General features: G+C 45.4%; 1 protein-coding gene across 1 annotated transcript in view; it reads right to left on the bottom strand.

The window, feature by feature from the left end:
- LOC138735826 (N-terminal EF-hand calcium-binding protein 1-like) overlaps positions 1-23,851 on the bottom strand; it is a 134,713-nt gene extending 110,862 nt beyond the window's left edge. Inside the window, exon 1 of the mRNA XM_069884304.1 lies at positions 23,539-23,851. Coding sequence (XP_069740405.1) covers positions 23,539-23,646 — 108 coding nt within the window. The 5' untranslated portion in view covers positions 23,647-23,851. The remainder of the gene's footprint in view (positions 1-23,538) is intronic.
- Between the last annotated feature and the right edge of the window lie 268 nt (positions 23,852-24,119).

Genomic DNA, 24,119 nt, shown 5'->3' with positions numbered 1-24,119 from the left:
GGAGGAGCAATTCATCAATGAAGCAAGAGCTGGAGAGTAGAGCAGAATAGAGAGCTGGACCTAGGGAATAAGCTGGGTACAGTGGGCTAAATGGTTCCGTTCTGTGCTGTAATTCAGTGAAATAGAACTGAAAAGTGAGGTTGCGTTAAGTTTCGATGGAACCGTGATGGGACCATGTTGGAGTAGTGGTCAAAGCTCTGGGATTTGACAGGGATGATATCACAACAGAAAAGTTGCAGGTTACCAGAAAAATCCAGTGGAAATGGGAAAAACTGAATGGTGACTTGGAAAAGATCTTCAAGGCAATGAAAGAGATTGGTTGGGAAGAGAAAGGGGACGATGCCAAGGGTGCAAAAGTGCCGGATAAACTCAACAGATCACACTGCCTCCAGAGGAAAGAAAAGGCTGTCGACGTTTCGGGCCTAAGCCCTTGATCAGGCTGATGCCTTAATTAAAAAGCGACGGGGGTGGGGAGAAGGGGAAGGGAGTGGAACTCAGGATAACAAGTAAGAAGTAATGGGGGGAGGATACGGGTGGGAGGGTAGAAGATAAAGACACTGAAAAGTGATGGGAGGAGAGGGCAGAGGGCGGCTCTCTGATAGAAGGAAAGGAATGGGTGGGAAGTTGGAGGAAAGAAGCCAGAGATAAGGGTGTGATGACGTATTAGTATAACACTTGTCTGGTCCATGTCTATGGCATATCAAAGGGAAAGAGAGAGACCAGAGGAAGGGGTTAACTGAAATTGGAGGTCTATATTGATGCCATCTGATTGGAGACTAATTTTTTTAAAAATATAGACATACAGCAAAGTAATGGGCCCTTCTAATTGACCTACAACCCCCCCCCCCCCAGTAGGTTTCAGAATTTAAGTGGCCTGGCTGCTTTAAATTGGCAAATAAAGCACTGAGCAAGTCTTTTGAGTGTTTCGAGATTTGAGGAAGAGACTGTGAGACCTGGCTGCTTTAAATTGCTGGGCGGTATAAGCGGAGCAGCCATCATGGGGGCGGCCATCATATGAGTTGGTCCAGAGTAAGAGTGGGGAGTTGAGGCTTTGACTCGCGGTTTTGGTGAGCAGAGGCTGAAGACCAGCTCGAATCCAGTGAGATAAGGCCAGATAATATATTTGTATTTAAATTAGGAAGAGTTGCTGGAGAAAGCAGCTCAAGTAGTAGAAGGCTCCGACTGCAGCTTGTGGGAAATCTGGGAAGCACAATTGTCTCCCAGTTGCAGCTCCTGGGAGTCTGCGTTAATGAGCTGGAGCTGGATGAACTCAGGATCATCCAGGAGGCACAGAAAACCAGGTGATGGAGGGACTCTGCAGGTCAGGCAGCATCTGTAGAGGGAAATATGGAATCAGTGTGTCAGGTCGAGACCTGCCAGCTCCCCCCAGCAAGATCGCTGCTTGCTCCAGATTCCAGCATCTGCAGCCTCTCATGTCTCCGGCCCTCATGATGCTGATTGAACATCAGCGTCTCACAAAGAATCAAAGACAGGAGGACTGCTGCCTGCCTTGCTTCTCCTCACAGATCTTGCTCCACAAATGCCGCTCCTTCTACAGAGCAGGAAAGATTAAAATTAGCAGCTGCTTTCCATTCATCTACAACACACAAATTAAAATTCCTGGACTGAACAAACGTTCCCTTAGCAACCACATTGGCACCAATGAGCAGGAGACATGAACCAGCCAATTAAAAAGTTCTCACAGCTGTGACATTATCAAAGCCATCATTACACTTTCTGATCTGCGTGAACATGGGTTACCCTCAGAGTGCCTTGTAACACTGCAACGTGTCGTCGCTGCTACTGATATTCTCTTTCAGTTAATAAATAACACTGGACATAATTTTTTTTGCAAAAGGTTTGCTTCCTGAAAAAAAATTGGGGATTATGATAGACAACTTCAAGCTGAACACAAAGATAATTTCAGATTTGCTGTATCACATAGGAAGTTGGAGAAACATATTAATTTTATTGAATTTAGCATGTTTTATCGTGTAATGATGCTGAGCCATTGCATTAGTTCAACGCTGATTTTCATTTGTACTCAGCATCTGGCGCCTCTCGTGTCAGCATCCAACAATGATCGGCCAGCATTGATGGATTCCAGTTGCTCTGATACCGCTTTGCCATGGTCGCAATGTCCCTGGTGAAACCTTTCACCATGTTCCTCACTGTGATAGCACAGATCTATCACCAATGTACATAATGTATATAGTTACTGTATCTAGACTGTGCTTACAGCGATTGGCTGAGAGCTAAGCCACGCCTATTGTCTGGGCCTTAAAGGGTTGTGTCCCTAGCCAGGTCAGATCATTCCGGACTGGTCGGCCACCTGTGAAGAGCTCCTGTCTTTTGCTAATAAAAGCCTTGGTTTGGATCAACAAGTCTTTGATTCTTTCGACGAGCTCTACACTCACTGACTGCACCAAGATCATGAGGGAAGAAGTCCAAAGTCCAATGCAGAAAATGAATTTTCAATGACGTTGCACTTTAAGGTTTTGTATCCTTGAAGTCGACTTAAAATATGACAGAAAAAAAAACACAATAACAAGACTCATCCAGCCCATGTCGCCCAATTACACCCCATGACCAAATAACCTACAAGCACCGTGCGTTCTTTGGAATGTGGGAGGAAACCAGAGCACCTGGAGGGACACACGGACATGGGGAGAACGTACAACTCCTCACAGACAGGTTTTACAGGGCTTTCTAATTCACTCTGTGGCCTTTCCCCTGCACTGTTCAGCAAATGCTCACCTTCAAGCAGCAGCCCAGGAAACAGGATGGGGAATGGGTGCTGGGAAGGGAGGGGGTGGGGTGACTGGCAGGACCATCCATGCACCTACCTTTGGGCAAAGTAATCCAGCGTGGTATAAGGTGCCAACCTACTGGACTCCTTTCAATGTTGCAGTTACAATTCTGTGAAACACTCTATACAAAGTATTGATTTTGGTTTCTGTGGAAAGAAAGCTCTGTAAATTGTGCTCTTCTACTTTTCACGGGTATATGAATGTAGCAATAACCTACTAGACTACTCGCAGAGGAACCCTTCTCACTATACCAGGAAAAATGTGACAAATAAACTTAAACTGCTACCAAGCACGAAAGATAAAATGTGATATGGAAAGCATATCCCACTAATATTATCCTTGCTCTATCATTTATCTGTTCATACATCAAATAGATACAAGAAAGAGATGTATGCATTGATCATGGTTGATTCAACTGAAAGAGGTTTCTCACACATTCCCAAATTTACAAATCAAACCGCTATTGTTCAAAGTTCAAATTTATTGTCACAGCTCCTCACATCATATACAACCCTGAGATTCCTTTTTCTGCAGGCCCAGGCAGAATTTTTACTTATCAGTAAGTGTAAACTGTCGTTTTGAAAAAGATGCATGTGCAAGAGAGAAATGTAAACAAGCTGACTGTGCAATACGGAAAAGAAATAAATATTCAGTCATAAATAATCTCCAAAGTAAGAATTCATAAATGAGTCTCTGAATCTGTTGTTTAGGAGTCTGATGGTGGAGGGCTAGCAACTGTTCCTGAACCTGGTGGTGCGAGTCTTGTGGCACCTATACCTCTTTCCTGATGGCAGCAGTGAGAACAGACTCAACACAAATAAAAAAAAGCTTTTCTCATGATATCCCAAACTGATTCACGTGTTTTCTGAGCTACTTTCACAATTGCAATGTGGGAACGAGACCACCGATTTGAGCCCAGCAAGTTCCCAGAAGTAGGAGTCACCAGTTAATCTCCATGGAGGTGAGAGCAATTACAATGTTTAACAGATAGTTGAATGGGCACAGGAATAGGAAAGGATTACAGGGATATGGGCCAAATGCAGGCAATTGGAACTAGCACAAATAAATTGGGCTGAAGAGTAAGTCTCTTTTTAAATTTAGACATACAACACGGTAACAGGCCCTTCTGGCCCATGAGCCCATGCTGCCCAATGACACCCAATTGACCTACAACCCTGGTATATTTTGAAGGGTGGGAGGAAACCAGAGCACCCAGAGGAAACACACACAGGCATGGGGAGAACGTACAAAATAGCGGGATTTGAAGACTGGACTGATTGCTGGTGCTGTAACACTGTGGCGCAAACCGCTACACTAACCCTGCCACCCATTTCCAGGCTATAATCACCCAATCCAGCCTCTCCAGTTAATGTAAGGCGACCACCGTGCATCGTCTGACTGCCCAGGCCCTCTGCTTGTGGGGAACATCTGAAACAAAATGTTGTACATGTCCAGTAAGTCCAGCAGGCCCACAGAAAGAGTCAACATTTCTCCGCTTCTTCACGCAGGGAGCAACGAGAGTGTGGAACGAGCTGCCAGCTGGAGAGGTTAATGTGGGCTTAATTTCAACGTTTAATAAAAATATGGACAGGAACATGGATGGAAGGGGTACGGGGGTGGTGGGGAAGCATGGTCCAGGTGCAGGTCGGTGGAACTAGGCAGAATAATAGTTCGGCACTGACTAGATGGATCAAAGGGCCTGTTTCTGTACTATGGCGTTCTATGGTTCCATTTCACGCTGACAACCTTTGTCAAAATTGGGAAAGAGAGGAAAAGTTAAAATGGACTTGCAGAGGAGGCGGTGAGACAGATGGATACAACAAAGGAAATGGCTGTGATAAAAAAAGTGGCACGATTGCTGTGTGGGACGAGTTATTAACAGAGTGATTAGAGGCTGACAAAGAAGTGTGGCATGTTGCAAATAGCAGATCGGGGTGAGCTAAACAGGGAGGGGGAGGAAAACAACAAAAAAAATCACGCAGGGTGACTTACAGCAAGAAAAAGGGCCAGATCTGACAGAGGGAAATGAAGCTGATGAGAATTCAATATTGTATTCATGAGTCTGCAATGTGCTGAGGCGGAGGATGAGGTGATGTTCCGCAGCCTTCGGTTAGTTCTAATTAGAGTTGTAGTCATACTGCACGGAATTCATCCATGCTAATCAAGTTGTTTACCCGAGTTCCATTTGCCTGCATTTTGCCCATATCCCTCTAGACCACACATGTCAAACTCTGGCCCAATTATATTTGGCCCGCAAGATCATATCAAAAATGTATTAGAGGTGGCCCGCTGGCCGCCGCGCCAGTAACCGCTGTGTCTGAGGGTGAGAGAGAGAGAGAAAAATCCTGGTCCTTGAAAAGTAGTGGTGGGTGGTTTTATAAACACGCTGTCGTGTCTCCCTGCCCACCCCCCCCCCCCCCACCGCAGCGTGGCCTGGCCAGTGTCAGGGGAAGCCAAGGCCGCTTCCCAGCGCCCGGAACCTCAGTGGCACAGCGTTTCTTGGAGCTGCAGATGGGGTCAGGACGCCAGAGGGAAGATTGGGGCTCCCCGCCGGCGATGGGGGCGCCGGCCGCCGTGCGCCTTCCCACCGGACCAGTGGCGGGTGCCCGGAGTACACGTGGAAAGCGAGGCTGGTCGGGCAGGTAGGGTGGAACCCCCCGCCAATCTTGGGAGTGGCATGGGCTGGATCGGGATTAGCCGCGCTCACCTGCTCCTCCACCGCTGACCGGGATCCCAGTGCGGTTCTGAGCGCGGAGACTGCCCTGGAAAAGTCCTGGGACACCGGCACGGAAAGAAGAGCAGGGTCCATAGAACATTACAGATCAGAAACAGGCTCTTCGGCCCTTTGACTCTACCTCGTGAAAACCCAACACTGGAGAAACTCAGCGGGTTAAACCGTATCCTTTATCCAGCAGAGAGGTACCTGACAATGTTTGGCCCTTGATCCCCCTCATCAATGTATGAGCGAAAGTCTGTGGTTCTCGTAAAAACACCAGAAGGGAGAAACTAAGCAGGTCAAAGGGGGTCCGGGAGAAACTCAGCAGGTCAAAGGGGGATCCGGGAGAAACTCAGCAGGTCAAAGGGGGGTCCGAGAGAAACTCAGCAGGTCAAGGGGGAGGGGTCCGGGAGAAACTCAGCAGGTCAAGGGAGGTCCGGGAGAAACTCAGCAGGTCAAAGGGGGTCCGGGAGAAACTCAGCAGGTCAAGGGGGGTACGGCAGGTACTCAGCAGGTCAAGGGGGGTCCGGGAGAAACTCAGCAGGTCAAGGGGGGGTCCGGAAGAAACTCAGGGGGGGCCTGACCTCGCCAGGACCGTTGCCCACTCCCCCTCCCTGCCGCAGGCCGACCTGCGACTCACGGTGACGGGGCCGCTGATCCGCCGAGATGCCGCCCTGCAGCGAGAGCCGATGCCCCCACACTGTCGTTGTCCAATCCGATTGCCCGCAAACCCTGCCCTCCCGCACACAGGCCTGAGTAAGGATTATGAACTTTAATCTCAGCATAAAACGATCTTCCAATAGTTTCATGTCACAGTGATAAATATATTCCTGGTTAAAAATGGTCCTGCACCAGGATACAAGCTCATTAGGCATAAAACTTGAAAAGTGTGTAAATCAAAGGATATCTGTACCAATGGAAAAAGGGCATGGCAAATAACCCTGCTAGAGTTCATGCCCATCAATCAGTCAGTCACCCATTTGATTGTTTCAGGAATCATGTTATTCTCCCACATTCTCAATAGCCCTCAGATTTTACTATTCGACAGCACACTAGCAACATTTGACAAATCCTCTATAGAGAAATATTATTTATTGAATATTTTATTTCTCATTTGTTAATGCTTCTGGAAAGAGTTTATCCAAAACTATTATTAAACATTTATTTTAATAAGAAAAAGTTTAACATTACATATGTTGAAAGAAGAGAAAACATGCAGATGTTGTTGAAAATTTTCAATAAATATTTAGTTTGGCCCTCGACCTAGTCCAAGTTTTTAATTTTGGCCCTCCGTAAATTTGAGTTTGACACCCCTGCTCTAGACCTTTCCTGTCCATCTACCTGTCTAAATATCTTTGAAATGTAGTTATCCCTGCCTCCACCACTTCCTCCACCCTCTATGTGGAAAAACATGCCCCTCAGTTCCCTTTTAAATATTCCACCATCACCTTACACCTATGCCCTTTAGTTTTAGGCTGCCTACCCTGAGAAAAAGACTGCAACTGTCCACCTTTCTGTACCCTCAATAATCTGCACGATCACCCCCTGCCTCTTTTAATCCAGGGAAAAGTCCATCCTATCCAATCTCTCCTTATAACTCAATCCCTCTAGTGCAAGAGAAAGGATTAATGGATGCATGCAAGAACTATCTTTACACATAACCTTCTACATCGTCAGAGAATGACTAAGCCCTTTACAGCCAATGAATTACATGGAAGGTACTCAGTCTGATAGAAGCACTGTAAGATCCCACATAAAACAATGAGACACAAAAACACTGTGACAACAATCTGGCACTCAATGCCACCAAAACCAAGGAGCTGATTGTTAACTCCAGGAAGGGAAAACCAGAGGTGTCCAATCCAGTGATCAATGGGGGATCAGAGATGGAGACGGTGAGCAAATTTAAGTTCTTAGGAGTCACTATTTCGGAAGATCTTTCTTGAGCCCAACACACCAATGGCATCGTGAAGAACGTACGTAAATGTTTAATTCCTCAAAAGTTTGCGGAGGTTTGGTATGACACCAGAAACCCTGGCAAAGTTCTCCAGATATGTGTGGAACGTGTGCTGACTGGCTGCATCACGGTCTGGTATGGGGACACCAATATCCCTCAGCGTAAAACCCTGCAAAATGTAGTGGATACAGCCCAGGATATCACAGGCAAAGCCCTCGCCACCACCGAGAACATCTACAGGGAACGCTGCCATCGGAGATCAGCATCAATCATCAAGGATCCACACCACCCAGCACACAAGCTCTGCTGTCGCTTCTACCATCAGGGAAGAGGTATAGGCGCCACAAGACTCGCACCACCAGGTTGAGGAACAGCTGCTACCCCTCCACCATCAGACTCTACAATGATAAACTCAATCAGGGACTAGTACAAGGACTCTTACTTTTGCACTTTATTGATTATTTTTCTCTCTGTATTGTACAGTCAGTTTGTCTACATTTCTTTATTTGTTTACATGTATAGGTTGATTAGTTTTTTTCCACTACCAATAAGTGGTAATTCTGCCTCGCCCACAAGAAAAAGGAATCTCAGGGTTGTATGTAATGGTCATGAATGTACTTTGAGAATAAGCCTGAAATCTGAATCTGACACTGATACTCTCCTGGTTGATGGTGGCAGGGTAGCAACTGTTTCTGAACCTGGTGGTGCAAATCCGGTCACAACTATACCTCTTTCATGAAGGCAGCAGCAAGAACAGAGAGTGTGCTGGGTGTTGTGGATCCTTGATGATTCCTGCTGCTCTCCAACAGTAGCATTCCCTGTAGACGTTCTCAATCGTGGGGAGGGCTTTGCCTGTGATGTTCTGGGCTGTGTCCACTACCTTCTGCAGGGCTTTCTGCTCAGGGATATTGGTGCCCCCATACCAGACCGTGATGTAGCCGATCACCACACCCCTGTAGAAATTTGGTATCGTACCAAAACTCTGCAAACTTCTGAGGAAGTAGAGGCGCTGATGGTTTTATCACGATCCAGGAAAGATCCTTCAAGATACTGACTCCCAAGAACTTAAATTTGCTCACTGTCTCCACCTTTTATTTCCCCAATGGATTGTACACCTCTGGTTTTCCCTTCCTGAAGTCAACAATCAGCTCCTTGGATTTGGTGGCATTGAGTGCGAGGTTGCTGTCACAGTGTTTTTATGTCACATTGTTTTATGTGGGATCTTACAGTGCACCAATTTCCACTGTGTTTCTGTCATTCAGAGAGGGGCGAGGGCAGGAGAGTGATGCTGAAGACAAGCTAGGTCAGAACAGGCTTGGAATTGGAGGGAGTAGAGGAGGTGAATAGCAATCAGCTCTTTTCTGTACATCCTTAACTACAGCAGAATGTGTTGGAAACACCCAGCTAGTCAGTCAGTGTCTATGGAGATAGCAACATTCAAAGTAAATAACTCTTATCAGAACTCTGATTCCCTCTCTGCTGCTCAACCTGCGGAACCTTTCCAGCATTTGGTTTTGGTATCATAATTCCAGCATCAACACAGCTATTTTGCTTTATCGTTTGCTTTGAAAAGTGATATAGAAATTTAAGTACTTTCTCACAGTCTTTATATATCTATATATTCCCCTATCTGGGTTTATAATGGAAACTATCAGATCTATCACAGAATAATTACAGCTTCCTGTCAGCTCTTGTGGTGATGTGTCAGTTTTAAAGCACACAGTTCCTCAATTTCAATGCATCAACCAGCTCCACTTCTATGCATCCCAAACTGCAGTACACTTTGCTATTTAATAACATAATTATCTAAAATTAAAGTGTGATATAGAAATAAAAGGAGGATAGAATGAACGCCTCAATTGAATCCCTGCATCTTGTTCGAAGTAAATTCCACCCACTGGCTCATCTATACTTGGTTTTGGTTCTGGCAGAGTATGTTTATACAATATAAGGCCAACGTTTTAATTTTTAATTTAGACATACAGCATGGTAACAAGCCATTACGGCCTATGAGTCCGCACTGGGGGGTGTAAGTTAATTGGGTGGCACAGACTCCTAGGCCAGAATGGCCAGCTATCGTGCCGTATGTCTAAATTAAAATGTTGGCCACCCCTGATGATGAGATGCTAAGCATTGCCACTGACAAAGTGACAGAAAAGAGAGAATGGGCTGAAATATATTTGAACAAAGCTGATTTACTTTAGCTATATTGGCAGGAGATCTGCGAGTTCATGCTGAAGCAAAATCTAGGAATAGTCTGTGTTGAAATTAAGATTTAATTATTCCTTCAGGGACAACCGCCACCAGTGCTGCATCACACCTCCCCAAGGCACTAGGGTCAGGGTGGCTCAACAATCTACCTGGTGAGTCATAGAAAAAGGAGATGAAAGCACTTGGAATAATTTCAGAATATTTGCCACACAGTGTTGACTATTTTAGCCGCAGTCTGATCGCACAGTACAGAAGGCAGACATTTAGTTCATTGTCCCCAATCTTGTTCTGTTCAAATATTCCATTACTCCTTACTCCCTTGTTCCTTCCTCTGCCTCTCTTTGGCTTGGCTTCGCGGACGAAGATTTATGGAGGGGGTAAAAGTCCACGTCAGCTGCAGGCTCGTTTGTGGCTGACAAGTCCGATGCGGGACAGGCAGACACGGTTGCAGCGGCTGCAGGGGAAAATTGGTGGGTTGGGGTTGGGTGTTGGGTTTTTCCTCCTTTGCCTTTTGTCAGTGAGGTCTACATATACAGTAAAACCCCTAGTATCTGGCAGTTATTGGGACTGGTAAATACTGGATAAGTGTATTTTGGGGATGCGTCAGACTTCAGTCATCGCATCTGTGGTTCCTCCCTTTCCACGGAGCCACCCAAAAGATGTACAATATTATAATTAACCCCCCCCCCTCAAGTTTACAGATATAGCCTCTGACCTGGGCAACTCTTACTAAGCAGGGATAAGGAGACACTTTAAAAGTCACCTCACTGGCAGCATCAACCAGCTCTTCAACCTGGGCAACTCCATTGCTGTTTCACACAACTTTATTCAACAGTGGGTGCAAGCAAAGCACAACCAAGGCACTTCGCTGGCTGAATATTTGCACCCATCTTCACCTGCTTCACAGGGAAGGGAGCCTATAAATATTGAGCAGAGTGGCTGGGGGAAAAAAGGCTGAGAATGAGCTGATCTCGAATGAGCTGCTAGAGAAAGTGGTGGAGACAGATGCATTTACAATTTTGAGAAAGTATTTGGATGGGCGATCAAAACACAGCCATCAAAATTCTTTGGACACATCATGAGATGAGATACATTAGAACATTTAGATATAGCTGGAAAGGTGGAAGGAAGAAGCAGCAGAGGCAGACAGAGAATGAAAATGATAGATGGATTAACATTGTGGGGTTAGAAACAGGAGAGGCAACAACTACAGTTCAGGGGGCCAGAGACCGTGATGGATGGAGAGACATGGTCGCCCACGCCGAACGCTAAGGCACCTGAACGACGATGGGAAAGGAAGGAAGCCAAGGGCTATGGGTCCAACAAGGGAAAATGGGAGTAGGGTAGTTGACACCCAGGAATTTGAAGTTCTTGACTCTCTCCACTGCTGGCCCCCTTGAGGAATGGTTCATGTTCTCCTAATTTCCTCCTGAAGTCCATAATCATCATTCCATGACCTCCTTCCCCCTTAGCACTCCCTCTCTCTTTTCTTCTCTCTCTTTGGCTTGGCTTCGCGGACGAAGATTTATGGAGGGGTAAATGTCCACGTCAGCTGCAGGCTCGTTGGTGGCTGACAAGTCCGATGCGGGACAGGCAGACACGGTTGCAGCGGTTGCAAGGGAAAATTGGTTGGCTGGGGTTGGGTTTTTCCTCCTTTGTCTTTTGTCAGTGAGGTGGGCTCTGCGGTCTTCTTCAAAGGAGGTTGCTGCCCGCCGAACTGTGAGACGCCAAGGTGCACGGTTGGAGGCGATATCAGCCCACTGGCGGTGGTCAATGTGGCAGGCACCAAGAGATTTCTTTAGGCAGTCCTTGTACCTCTTCTTTGGTGCACCTCTGTCTCAGTGGCCAGTGGAGAGCTCGCCATATAACACGATCTTGGGAAGGCGATGGTCCTCCATTCTGGAGACGTGACACATCTATATCTAGTCATTGAGCCAGTCCTGCCCTTCTCTCAACCATGTCTCCGTGATTGCAACAATCCTAGGTGCTGATCCACTCAGTTTATCCAGGTTACCTGTGAGGCTTCATGAATGAAAATAGAGCCTACCAGCCCTCCCATGCTCCCCTCTCTGTCTCTGTCTGACTTGCCCAGTGAAATTGTTGTTCTATTTTCCAGTTTCCTCCCACCCTCCAAAAATGTACCAGGGTTGTAAGTCAATTAGGTGCACTTTGGCAGCACAGGCTTGAGGGCCGATAGGACCTGTTACCAATTTAGGCATGTTTGTCTCAACAGGGGAGTTCAAGTCGTGGTTCCCTGTGGCAATAAAGGTAGATAGGGTTGTGAAGAAGGCACCTGGCAAGCTTACCTTCTTAGGCAAGAGAACGTAAAAGACAGGACATTGTGTTGCAGTGGTCAGGCTGCACTTGGGAGTACTGCATGCAGTTCTGGTCATCACACTGGAGAGAGTGCAGTGGAGATTCACCAGGACGTAGTTCTGGGGAGAGACTGTATTGGCTGGAAGTGAAGGAGGCTGAAGGGGGTGACCTGAAAGAGCCACACAAAATGAAGGGGGCATAGAGATCATAGTCGGAATCTATCTCCTGTTACAGGAGTATGAAAAACACAAGGGCACAGAGGAAGGAGTTTTAAAGTGGATCTGAGGAAAGTTTTTTAAAATCATTTATTTGTTTGTCTGTTTGCTTATTTGTTTATGCAAAGAGTGTTTAATATCTGGATCATGCTGTTAGAAGAGGTGGTTGGATCAGATTCAATCACAACGTTTAAGAAGTAATATTTCGACAGTTGAATAGACAAGGATGTAGTCCTTATGCAGGTAAATGATATTACTGCTGCTGGGCAAAAGGGTCAATATAATCACGATGGACAGAATGGCTATGCTGCACAACTCAATTCTATGACTCGAGATATTCACCCTTTCCATCACTGTTGCCTTTCTCCAGCTCTGTCTCTCTCCCTTTTCCCTCTGTCTCCTTTCACAGAGCCAAAATCAATTCTCACCTCTCCTCTTATCATATCCAATTAACACCTTCAGTCTATTCTTTGCCAGAGTCAGCACTGGAACAAGTCTGGGGGGGGGGGGGCGGGGGCCGGGGGCAGCATTAGGATAATGGGGGGGGAGGGGGAAACGATTTGACGTTCGAAAACTCGTTCAGTCGCTGGGGGGGGTGGTGGTGCCTTCCTGCCATGAACCTCCTCCGTGGGCCGCCGTCGCACTTCCCCTCCCTCCAAAGTAACAGACAAGCGAGGAGACTGGTGATGCTCATGCTGCGGGTGGGGGGGGGGGCACAATAACTTATTTGGAGGGCAACACCCGTGAATGCCACCCCCCCCTCCCCTTGGTGCTGGCCATGTCTTATGCCTTTCTGTTCTTTGCTTACTCCTTGAAGAAGGGCTCAGGCCCAAAACGTTGATAATATATCTTGACCTCTTATGCGAGACCAGCTGAGTTCCTCCAGCATTTCTGTGTGTTTTTATTACAATCACAGCATCTGCCGACTTTCATGTTTCACACATTGAGGGAAATAGTATCGGCTGAGAAACCACAAAACCACTGTCTTTTTCCTGAATACTGAATAATACAAAATCTTTAGTATACTGGAACCGTCCAAACTAAACAGCAGGCCACAGGTCAGTTTAACCTCTTGAGCGAGGAGCACCCACCCACAACAATACAATCAGTGCAGCAAAGGGCAATGAGATCAAAGAGCCCAACACCACAGATACTGGAAATCTGACACAAGAGACAATACTGGAAACACTCAATAAACCAAGGAGAACCTACAGAGAATGAGACAAATTTCACATTTCCTAACCACCTGAAACATTAACACTGCTTCTCTTCCCAAAGATATTGCCTGAAAAAGAATGTGGTGTCACGTCTGCAGTCTGACAATAAATTTGAACACTGACCAGCTGTGAATTTCCTGTATTACTCTTTTATTTAAGAACAATTAAACCTAACAATTAATCAGTTATTGTTCAGGTGAGGGTATTGAGGATCTTTTCTGGTCTCAATGCACGAATGGCTTCGTGAAGAAACTACGTCAGGGCCTTTACTTCCTCACGAGTTTGCAGAGGCTCGGTATGACATTGGAAACCCTGGCAGAGTTCTACAGAAAGTGTGCTGACCAGTTGCATCACAGACTGGTCTAGAGACACCAGTACCTCGGAGCGCAAAGCCGTGCAAAACATAGTGGACACAGCCCAGGACATCAGAGGCAAAACTCTTCTCCCATCGAGAACATCAACAGGGAACGCTTCCGACGGAGAGCAGCAGCAATCATTAAGGATCCACATCTCCCAGCACATGCTCTATTCTCACTGCTACCACCAGGAAAGAGGTGTAGGTGCTACAAGACTTGCACCACCAGGTTCAGGAACAGCTGCTACCCCTCCACCATCAGTCTCCCCAACAATAAACTCAAATCAGAGACTCATTAAAGGACTCTTACTTGTGCACTTTTATTGATTTCTTTTCCAAATATTGCACAGTCAGTTTGATTATATTTCTTTATTTGTTTGCATGTGTATGTTAAGTTGTTTTTTAGGACAACCAAGAAGTGGTGATTCTGCTTCGCCAACAGCAAAGAGAAATTTGATGTCACGTATGTATTCTGACAATAAATGTGAAATCTGAGACATTAAAATACAAGTACAAGTGAAGATGATATGAATGTTGATACAGACTTGGGGAATCCAGTCTAATTATTTGACCTTAATAGATCTCCTCCTGTCACGCCTTCTGACAAGCTTCTGAGGTAGATCTTTGTCCATCATTCAGATGCCAAACAAACCTTGCACTCCTTCACCAGTCATAGCCCCTTTTACATAGAACCCTCAAGCCAGCTTTCCTCTGGCTTTTATACACTTCACTTACCTGCATGAATGCAGAAAAGGTGGATGGGAGGGTTCATTTCACTCCGTGTTTCCACTGCCTAATAGAGCAAATTGACGAGCGCTGAAACTCGAAAGGGGGACGTCATGATGACGTCCTCAGCCTGCGACCGAAGCGCACAAATTTCAAAATGAACCGTCTGCAAACTCGGCAGTTAACCCACTGCAAGCCCGGGAGCGAACTAGTTCTTACGAGCAAGACACATTCAGTATGTCTGCAAACTGGGGTGAGATAGCATTTGTACCTACTGCTCAGCCTCCATTCTTGTGTTCAGAGCGATTTTGCTTCCTGGCGGGCATGTTCTGCATCACAGCAGAGGATGGTGAATCCATCTTTCCGATTTCCCTTTTACATAGATCATGAGTTGGGCAATAAGATTGTTTCTCGATTTAAAAACCCCTGCTGTGTGAACTTAATTGTACACCAAGCTATCCACACTTATTTGTTCTACCAATTAACCACTGGGCTGCTTTTGATGCGATTTCATCAGAATCAGATTTTATTGTCATGAACATGTCCCGAAATTCATTGGGCTCCTCAGCAGTATTACAGGTACAAAATGGCTATAAATTACATTTTTTTTAAATAAATAAATTGGCGTAAAAAAAGAGAAAAAGTGAGGTAGTGTCTGTGGTTCATTGTCCATTCAGAAATCTGAGGCGGAGGGGAAGAAGCTGTCTCTGTACCTTTCGGTTTTCATCTCCTGTACCTCCTTCCTGATGGTAGCCATGAGAAGAGGGCATGGCCTTGGTGGTGAGGGTCCTTGATAATAGAGGCTGCTTTCTTGAGATACCACCTCTTGTAGACAGTGTGACATTCCCACTTTCCACACATTAGTGTTGTCACATTCAAGTAGTAATCATGGAGTCAGTGACAGTAAGTTTTTAATTAATTACATAGCAGAAAATAGGCCATTCAGCCCAAACATTGATTGCATTTCCATTTTTCTTCACCCTTGCAACCCACTGACTTCATCCCCAAGTGCTAGTCCAGATTACACCTCCAAGCATCTGTCCTATTTCCTTCAATCCTCTCCAGAAGGTGCAGAGGAGATTTGCAAGCACCAGATTTTGTAAAACCCCTGCTATCCGGAATTCAAGCAACCAGCAAAACAAAATTGCAGAGAATAAATAAGTAACTAATACAGAAGTTTAAAATTGGCGGGCCTCACCGATAGTTCACCAATCATGCAACAAGCAATCTCAAGCAACTGCAAAATTCACTTATCCGGCATCTACCAATCCCCATAGGTGCTGGATACAAGAGGTTTTATTATAATTATGAGGCGAGACTCTCTCATCTGGTGTTACTTTCTTGAAAACAAAGGTAAGTGGCGGGGGTGGGGAAGGTAAGTGGCAGGGGTGGGGAAGGTAAGTGGCGGGGTGGGGAAGGTAAGTGGCAGGGGTGGGGAAGACATTCAATTCTTTTTTTAAAGTTTGGACATACTACATAGAAAAAGGCCATTTCGGCCCTTTGAGTCCATGCTGCCCAATTTACACCCCATTAAACTACACCCCTGGAGAAAACCCACGCAGACACAGGGAGAGCATACAAACTCCTTACAGACAGTGTGGGATTCAAACCGCTATGTCAACCGTGCAGCCCTGCTGTATAACAACATGAGAGGAGACCTAAACAAGGTAAAGAAAAATAATCCCTATCTCTTAGCAGTATCAGGGAAGCACAGGCCTGTGTAATTAGAAAAAGGGTAGAGTGGAATTGAGAATAAAAATATTTATTTGAGCAAGTGGTGGGACAGTGGAACTCGGTCTAAAAGGGAAGTGCAGGCAGAAGATTTCCTACATAGATGAGGAGGCTTTGAATGCAGGAGTGAGAGTGTGGATGTGGAATTTACTTAATGTCTCTGTTGGCCAGCATGGTTACAAAGGGCCAAATAGCCTCCTTTGTGATCACAAGTGACAGAAGAAAGAACCACCAGGTTCAGGAATGGCTGCTACCCCACTACCATCAGACTCCACAATGACAAACTCAATCAGAGACTCATTTAAGGACTCTTACTTGTCCACTTTATTGATTTTCTTTTGTACTCTCTGTATGGCAGTTTGTTTACATTCATTATCTGCTTACAGTTCTTTTATTTGTTTACAATGTGTACAGTTTATTTTTTTGCACTACTAATTAGTGGTAATTCTGCCTGGCCCACAGGAAAAAGGAATCTCAAGGTTGTTTGTGATGTCATGTATGTACTGACAATAAATCTGATGATGTCAATCACCCCCTTCCATCGGCTTTACATTTAAATAAGGTTATGGCTGATTCTTTACCACTTTCCTGCACTAAACATGCATTCCTTGATTCCCTTAATGTCTAAAAATGAATCTAAAAGTTGACCAGACTTGAAATTTTTCAGCGATAAAGCCTCCACCTCCATCTTAAGAGAATTCAAATGATTCTGGTGAAGAAATGTCTTTACATCCCAGCCCTGAATAGCAAATCCTTTGTATTAAAACTAAAACTGATTCTAGGCTCAACGTCAACTCCACATCTATCCTGTCAAAGAGTTTCAAAGAGGTCATTTCTCATTGTTCTGAACACCAGCGAAGACCGATAGCATGCTTGATCTCTCCGCCAATGACCAACTTGGCATCCCAGGAATCAAACTTATGCAGGTACAAGAGACTGCAGACACTGGAATGTGGACTAAAATAAAACAATCTGCTGGAGGAGCTCAGGAGGTCCAGCAGCATTTGTGTGTGTGTGGGGGGCGGGGGGGAAATGAACTGCTTAAGTTTTGGACACAACTCTTCCTCAAAGCAGGTAAAATGTTGCCACGCGCCCTCTCTTTCAAGAATGTACTTCCTTAAGTAGAGAGGCCAACTTTATGAGCACGAAAGTTCTATGTGATATACACAAGTGTGGATACACAATGTTTTGAGTAGAGCTGCATCAGATTTATACTTAAGTACAGTACAACTCAGATTATCCAAAATGATCGGGACTTTTACGGATTAACGATATTTTCAAATAACTGGTCTTTTTTTTTTAAAAAAACAGCCCAATAACCACAGTAAATCACTTGTAACAGTGTTTAAAACAAAAACAAGGGAAGGCTTTTTAAGCATGAAATAATGTTTAATTCTCATCAAAATAAACCTGAACAAAATAAGATAAATCCAACTCCAAATATTCAAAATTCTACTCAGAGCTTTTTCCAAAATTCCTAATTTTTAAAAAAACCTGTGATGTCAGTTTGGCTCTGGAAAAAAATTTGGATAACTGAGGATTAATGATTGTTTCGGATACCCTCATTTATCCAAAATTTTTTGGAGGTGAAATGACATCACTTCAGCTTTGAAATTTTTCAGATAAATGAGGATTTCTGATTTTTCTGAAATCCTCAATTATCTGAAAAAAATTCTGGAGCCGAACAGATGCCACTTCCAGGTCCAAAAAAATATTGGATAACTGAAGATTTCAGATAATCCGATTTTGAATAATCGGAGTTGTACTGTACGTCCAGATATCTTTATTCTTGTACTCAAAACCACTTGTTACAAACACTATTTACCTAACTAATTATATGTGATACCTGCATATACAGTGCCCTCCATGATGTTTGGGATAAACACACTTTGTTCCTTAATTTGCCTGTGTGCTCCACAGTTCTAAATTTGTAATCAAACAATTCACATGTAATTAAAGTGCCCATTATTTGTATATATTTTGAATTGACCATGTAGAAATTACAGCACTTTTTATACATAGTCCCCTCATTTCAGGGCACCTTAATATGGGATATTTGGCTAATCAGTACACTCTTTCTTCTTAATAATATTCCAGACAGTAATTTAAAGGTTTGGGTGATGTCTCTTACTGTTTTATTCTTGTTTTTCAGCCTCATAATGACTTCTTTGACTTTCATTGGTACAACTCTGGTCCTCATGTTGAAAATGGCAACTAGACTCCAAAGGAGATCAAAAGCTTAGAAGCAAGCCTAGCTCTCTTAAACCTGCACCAATGAAGCAATTAAACATACCTGAGTGATCACAAACACCTGTGAACCCCAATGTGCCAAACATTATGGCGTCCTGAAATGGGGGACTATGTATAAAAAGTGGTGTCATTTCTACATGGTCAAACCAAAATGTCTACAAATAACCTTGAATAAAATCTGGAATGTGCATTTTAATTACAAATTTAAAACTGTGGAGCACCCAGGCAAATAAAGGGATCTTTGTTCCAAACATTATGAAGGGCACTGAACTGAGATACATTGACAATGACACCCAGGTCCCTCTGAACACAAACACCCTTCACTCTCAGATGCATGGGAGACTGCAGATGCTGAAATCTCAAACTAAACACACTGCTGGAGCCACTCAGGGGTCGACCAGCATCAGTGGGAGAAAAAAAAACAGACGATGTTCCCAAACGCCAAAATCCATTATGGAGCTTCTCTACTGCATTTAACTAGGGTAGTCTCATTAATTTATTAGAGGAGGCATTAATGAGGGTAGATTATGGGAATGCCATAGAAAGTTCAAAGTTCCAATGCATTGTCAGAGTATAAACACCTCATCACATAAAACCATGAGATTCTTTGTCCTGTGGACCAGGGAGAATTCTACTTATCAATGATTGTAAACTGTATTCAAGAGAGAGAAATATAAATGAACTAGCTGTGTAATACAGAAGAAAAAAAGTAATAAATAATGTGTTTGTCATTGAAGACTCTCGATAACTTCTACAAGTATACCGTGGAGAGCATTCTGACTGGTTGCACCACTGTCTGGTATGGAGGCGCCAACTCTCAGAACAAGAATAAATTCCAGAGGGCTGTTATCTCAGCCTGCAACATTGCAGGCACCACACCGCACTCCATCGAGGCCACCGACAAGAGACTTAATAAAGCAGCTCTCTTCACTCTGTTACCATCGGGAAAAAGGTACAGAGTCTAAAGACGAGCACCCAGCGGCACAAGGACAGCTTCTTCCCGCTGCCATCGGATTCTTGAATAATCAATGAACCAAAGACCCTGCCTTTTGTGCACGATTTTGTTTTTTTTTAATTTATTGTTGTAAAAGTGGTTTATATAAATGTTTGCACTATGATATTGCTGTTAAACACTGAATTTCATGACCTGTTCATGACAATGAATTCTGATTCTGATAAAGTAAGAGACTTCAAATGAGTCTTTAATTGAATCCATTGTCGAGGAGTCTGATGGTGGAGGGGTAGCAGCTGTTCCTGAACCTGGTGGTGCAAGTCTTGTGGCACCTCTACCTCTTTCCTGATGGCAGCAGCAAAAAGAATGTCCTGAGTGGTGCAAGTTGCTGTTGTGGATCACTGCTGCATGCTGCAGACTCGACTGCTCTTCAACAACAGCATTCCACGAAGATTTTCTCAATGGTAGAGAGCCTTTTGCCTGTGATGTACTGGGATGTGTCCACTACCTTTTGCAGGGCTTCGATGTAATTTACCTCTTTTTGTCTGAGACCATCATTAAATCCCCACCATGAGAGATTTATAGAAAATGTGGAGTCCAGGGAGATGTAGCAGCAATGCATTGCCAGTTCCCTTCAGGAGAGTGGGAGGAAGTGACAATACCAACCAAAACCCTACCTCAAACACAATTCTACGTCTGATGAGAAGATTCCAGCAACCGCGGCTTTTGTGTTTTTCAGCACTGAGATTATGACGGGGTGGTCTACCAGTCAAGTTAATTGAAAGATAGTGTTTTTTTTTTACAAGGACATTGGAAAGACCTCCCATGCTGTCCCTCAAGATAAAACCATGGAAGCTTCAAAATGCACGAGAGGCAGAAGGGGCTTCATTTTAACCTTCTAATGACATACTGCACCCGAGAGCAGCTCAGACTATGGCTGCAGATGCAGGAATCTGGAGCAAAAAATAATCTGCTGGAGGAACTCAGCGGGTCGAGTCGCATTGGTGAGAGAAAAAGGGTATTGGGCTGGAACCTTTCAGCAAAACCTCAAAATTGCTAAACACTTAGGGCCCAAAATTTCGACCATTCGTTATCTCCCACCGATGCTGCTCAACTCACTGAGCTCCTCCAGCAGTGTCTGTTGCTTCAGATTCCAGTGTCTGCAAGTCTCCTGTGAGCCTCTTGTAGAATTCAATACTGGCTGCAGTGTGCCTGGATAGAAGATGAAAGCCAACGCTCAAGGGTCTCCCTGAGTCAGTAAAAAGGTCACAGGTCAGACAGAGCCAGAGTGGAATGGGGAATTTAAGTGGATAACCACCTTGGGATATTTAATCCCAAGGTAGTCATCCAAGCTGCCTAGCTCTTTAGTGAAAACACAATGCTGTAGAAACTCAGCAGGAAAAACAGTATACTTTATACAGCAAAAAGAAAGATACATAACCAATGTTTCGAGCTTGAAACCTTCATCAAGGTATGAGCAAAATGTAGACAGGCACCCATACAAAATGGTGGGGGGTGGGGGGGGGGAGGAGCACGGACCCATAGGCAGGAGGCAATAGGTGGATATGAGAGGGAGGGCACACCAGCAAGCAGAAGGAGGGGGATGGTTCTGTGAATGGTGGGGAGGGGGTTGGAGAACTGGAGGAAAGGGAAAAAAGGAGAACACGAAAATCTGTAGACACTATGGTTGAATTAAAAACATGATGGAGAAAATCTGCAGGTCAAACAGTGTCCTTTATTGAACAAAGGTAAAAATATATAACCAACGTTTCAAGCTTGAGCCCTTCTTCAAGATATGGAAAAATGTTGGCAGGTGTCTGAACAAAAGAGTGGTGGGGGGAGTAGCTGGAGGAAAGGAGACAAAGGGATGGGGAAGAGAGGGAGTAGGCTAGAAGAAACCAGAGAAGTTGATGTTGATGCCCAGATAGCGTAACCATAACCATATAACAATTACAACATGGGAACAGGCCATCTCAGCCCTAGTCTGCACCGAACCAAGTACCCACCTCTAGTCCCACCTACTTGCACCTTGCCCATAGCCCTCCATGTGCTCCTCCAATTTACAGGTAGCCTTGGTTTGGCAGTGCATGAGGCCATGGACAGGCATGTAGTTGCAGGAGTGGGGCACAGAATTGAAATGGTTGGCCACTGGAAGATCCCTGTCATTGAGGGATACTCCTGCCTAGTTCTTTAGCAAGTTTCACCCTCCCACACGTCCAGGGGAAACAAAAAACATGGCTAAGAGGCACCAATTAAATAAAAACCACGTTGTTTCTGAAGGTAAACTGTTAGAAGACTAGTCTGGTGCAGGGATATCGGAGCGACCAAATGTGGCTGTGAGATGAGAGGCTGAACCTTTGTTTTTTTTTCCACTCAAATACCACCATAAGTAATCCCTATGCCATAGGTGTCCATGATTAGTAAGGGATTACTTAAAGTGGTATGAGAGTTGTGGGGGGGGGGGAGCTGATGCCAGTGAAATCTGGCCTGAACCAGGGTAAGTGCACACATAATACATTGCCTCCCCTTTCTCAAGGGTAGTGACCGCCGTGTGGCCACTGCCAGGCTTGCCAGGCAGGAGATCACTGCAGATGGCCTTTCCTAATTACTGCATCCATACCAACACCTTCCCATTGGTGAGCCACGTTTTCACTGAGTTTGCTACCTCATGTCGCAACTGAGTGTCCAATGGTATCACTGGATGGGTAGGCTGGGCTCGTGAGCCTTGGTTGGCAGCCAGCCTACGAGAAGGAAAACTGATTTCAAACCCTGGCAGATGGGGTTCATTAGCCTTGTCAAGCCATCCATTTAGAAGGACACTCTGATGTAACACCTATGACCTGTGGATCTGGCTGCCATTGTCCCAGTGTGCTGGGCTGTGGCAGATAAACCCCGGGTGTAAAGGGTGGGGCTAGTACTGCACACACTGCACTCGACCTAAAAAAATCCATTGCGCAGGCTCGAAGGACATGCCCATGTCTACGACCCTTCCTAAATCTTCATTCGCAAAGCCAAGCCATGAGAGGGATGAGTGGGAGGGGAAGGTTGAGAATCACTGCTCTACACCCAATTGTTACTGAAATATTTTGCTTGAGAATAATTGACATTAGCCCATTTCCTTTGGAGTTCTGAAACCGTGCACATAACAAGTCAATTAGGTACGATTAAATCAGTGGTTTTCAAACTTTTTCTTGCCACTCACTTACCACCAATCCCTTACTAATCCCAGAGCACCTATGGCATAGGGAATACTTAAAGTGGTATTAGTGGAAGAAAAAGGCTTGAAAAACACTGTTCTACACCCTATTCCTCTCCTCCCACAGTAGCATTCATAAGGGATGCTGCATTGGCCCTGCAAATGGCAAACATTTGACCCACCTTCTCTCTTCCCCGCGCCCACCCCCCCCCCCCCCCCACCATTTCTCAAAACTTCCCCAAAAGAGTGCTGCTTCTTCCACAAGGTGCCGTGCGTGGGATCTTCCTGTGCCGCCACCCTTCTTCGGAGCAGTGACCACACGCGAGACAAGTTCTCCACTGGATCTCCGGGGTGGGGGGGTCCTCCCCTGAAAGAAGCCTCGCGGTGGTGGGTGGAGGAGTCTTGCTGGGTCTCTTATGGACGCAAATTCCGTACACGCTCCGCAGAAAGTCTGCAGACACGGTGGTGGAAGTAAAAACACGATGCTGGAGAAACTCAGCAGGTCAGTGCACAGCGAAGGGACTTTTTTGGAGGTTTGGGAAAGAGGAGGGGGGGGGGGGCAAAAAAAATTGGGTCAAAAATCATACCTTAAACGTATGATTATTTTTGTTATACCTTGATGTCGGAAATGTTGGCGATGCATCTTTATCTTTGCTCCCTGAAGTCCACGGTTTGACCTGCTGAGATTCTCCAGCATTGTGCATTTCACACTCAGTAGAGGAAGGAAGGGTGGTCCATGACTGGCCCCCAGAATTATTTGCACCAAGCCCAATGCTGCAACAACAACAAAATTCTCCGAGGTTTAAATGAGCACGGCATCCTTCCATTTGCACATGCAAGCATTGGAAAAGCTGGACCAGAAACCCGAATGCACCCTCCTACTTACATCGAGGAACACCGGGACGGCGGCGTCGGCGTGGCTGATGCCGGGGTTCGGTGCAGCGTGTTTCCCCGTCTGCAGACAGAGCGCGATCATTTCGGTACAAGCCATCATCTCGACTCGGGGTCCGAGCGCAGCAAAAGCAAGAGGACGGGGAGAGGGGGGGCGATTTTCTCCCAGTTCTGCAAAACAAAATCTGCTTGGGCTTCGCTCCTGGATTATTGTCACCTCCCCGCGGGGTTTGGAAGGCTTTCCCCTCTATTTTGGGTGCCTGCGTGGGGAAGAGCGGGGCGAGTCGCTTCTTCGCTCTCCTCCGCGGCATCAGCCGAACTTTCACGCTCAGCGCCTGCCCTCTCCCTGCGGATTGGTTCGCCGGCTCCGCTTCTGGACGCCCATTGGCTGCGCCCGGACTGCCAATCATTCCAGACCCCGCCCCCCGCGACAATCGGGTGACAATCCCCCGGAGAAGGTAGTTACAAGGGAGGAGATTCCGTCTTGATCTTAAAAACGGAGATTAAACTCGGTGCCTGGGCAGAAAGGAGTATTTTCATTTTCGAAACACTTATTCCATAAGCAGAGAGAGAGAC

Source organism: Narcine bancroftii, chromosome 6 (genome assembly GCF_036971445.1).
Source record: "Narcine bancroftii isolate sNarBan1 chromosome 6, sNarBan1.hap1, whole genome shotgun sequence".
Taxonomy (NCBI): Eukaryota; Metazoa; Chordata; class Chondrichthyes; order Torpediniformes; family Narcinidae; genus Narcine; species Narcine bancroftii.
This window is presented reverse-complemented; position numbering and strand designations above follow the sequence as displayed.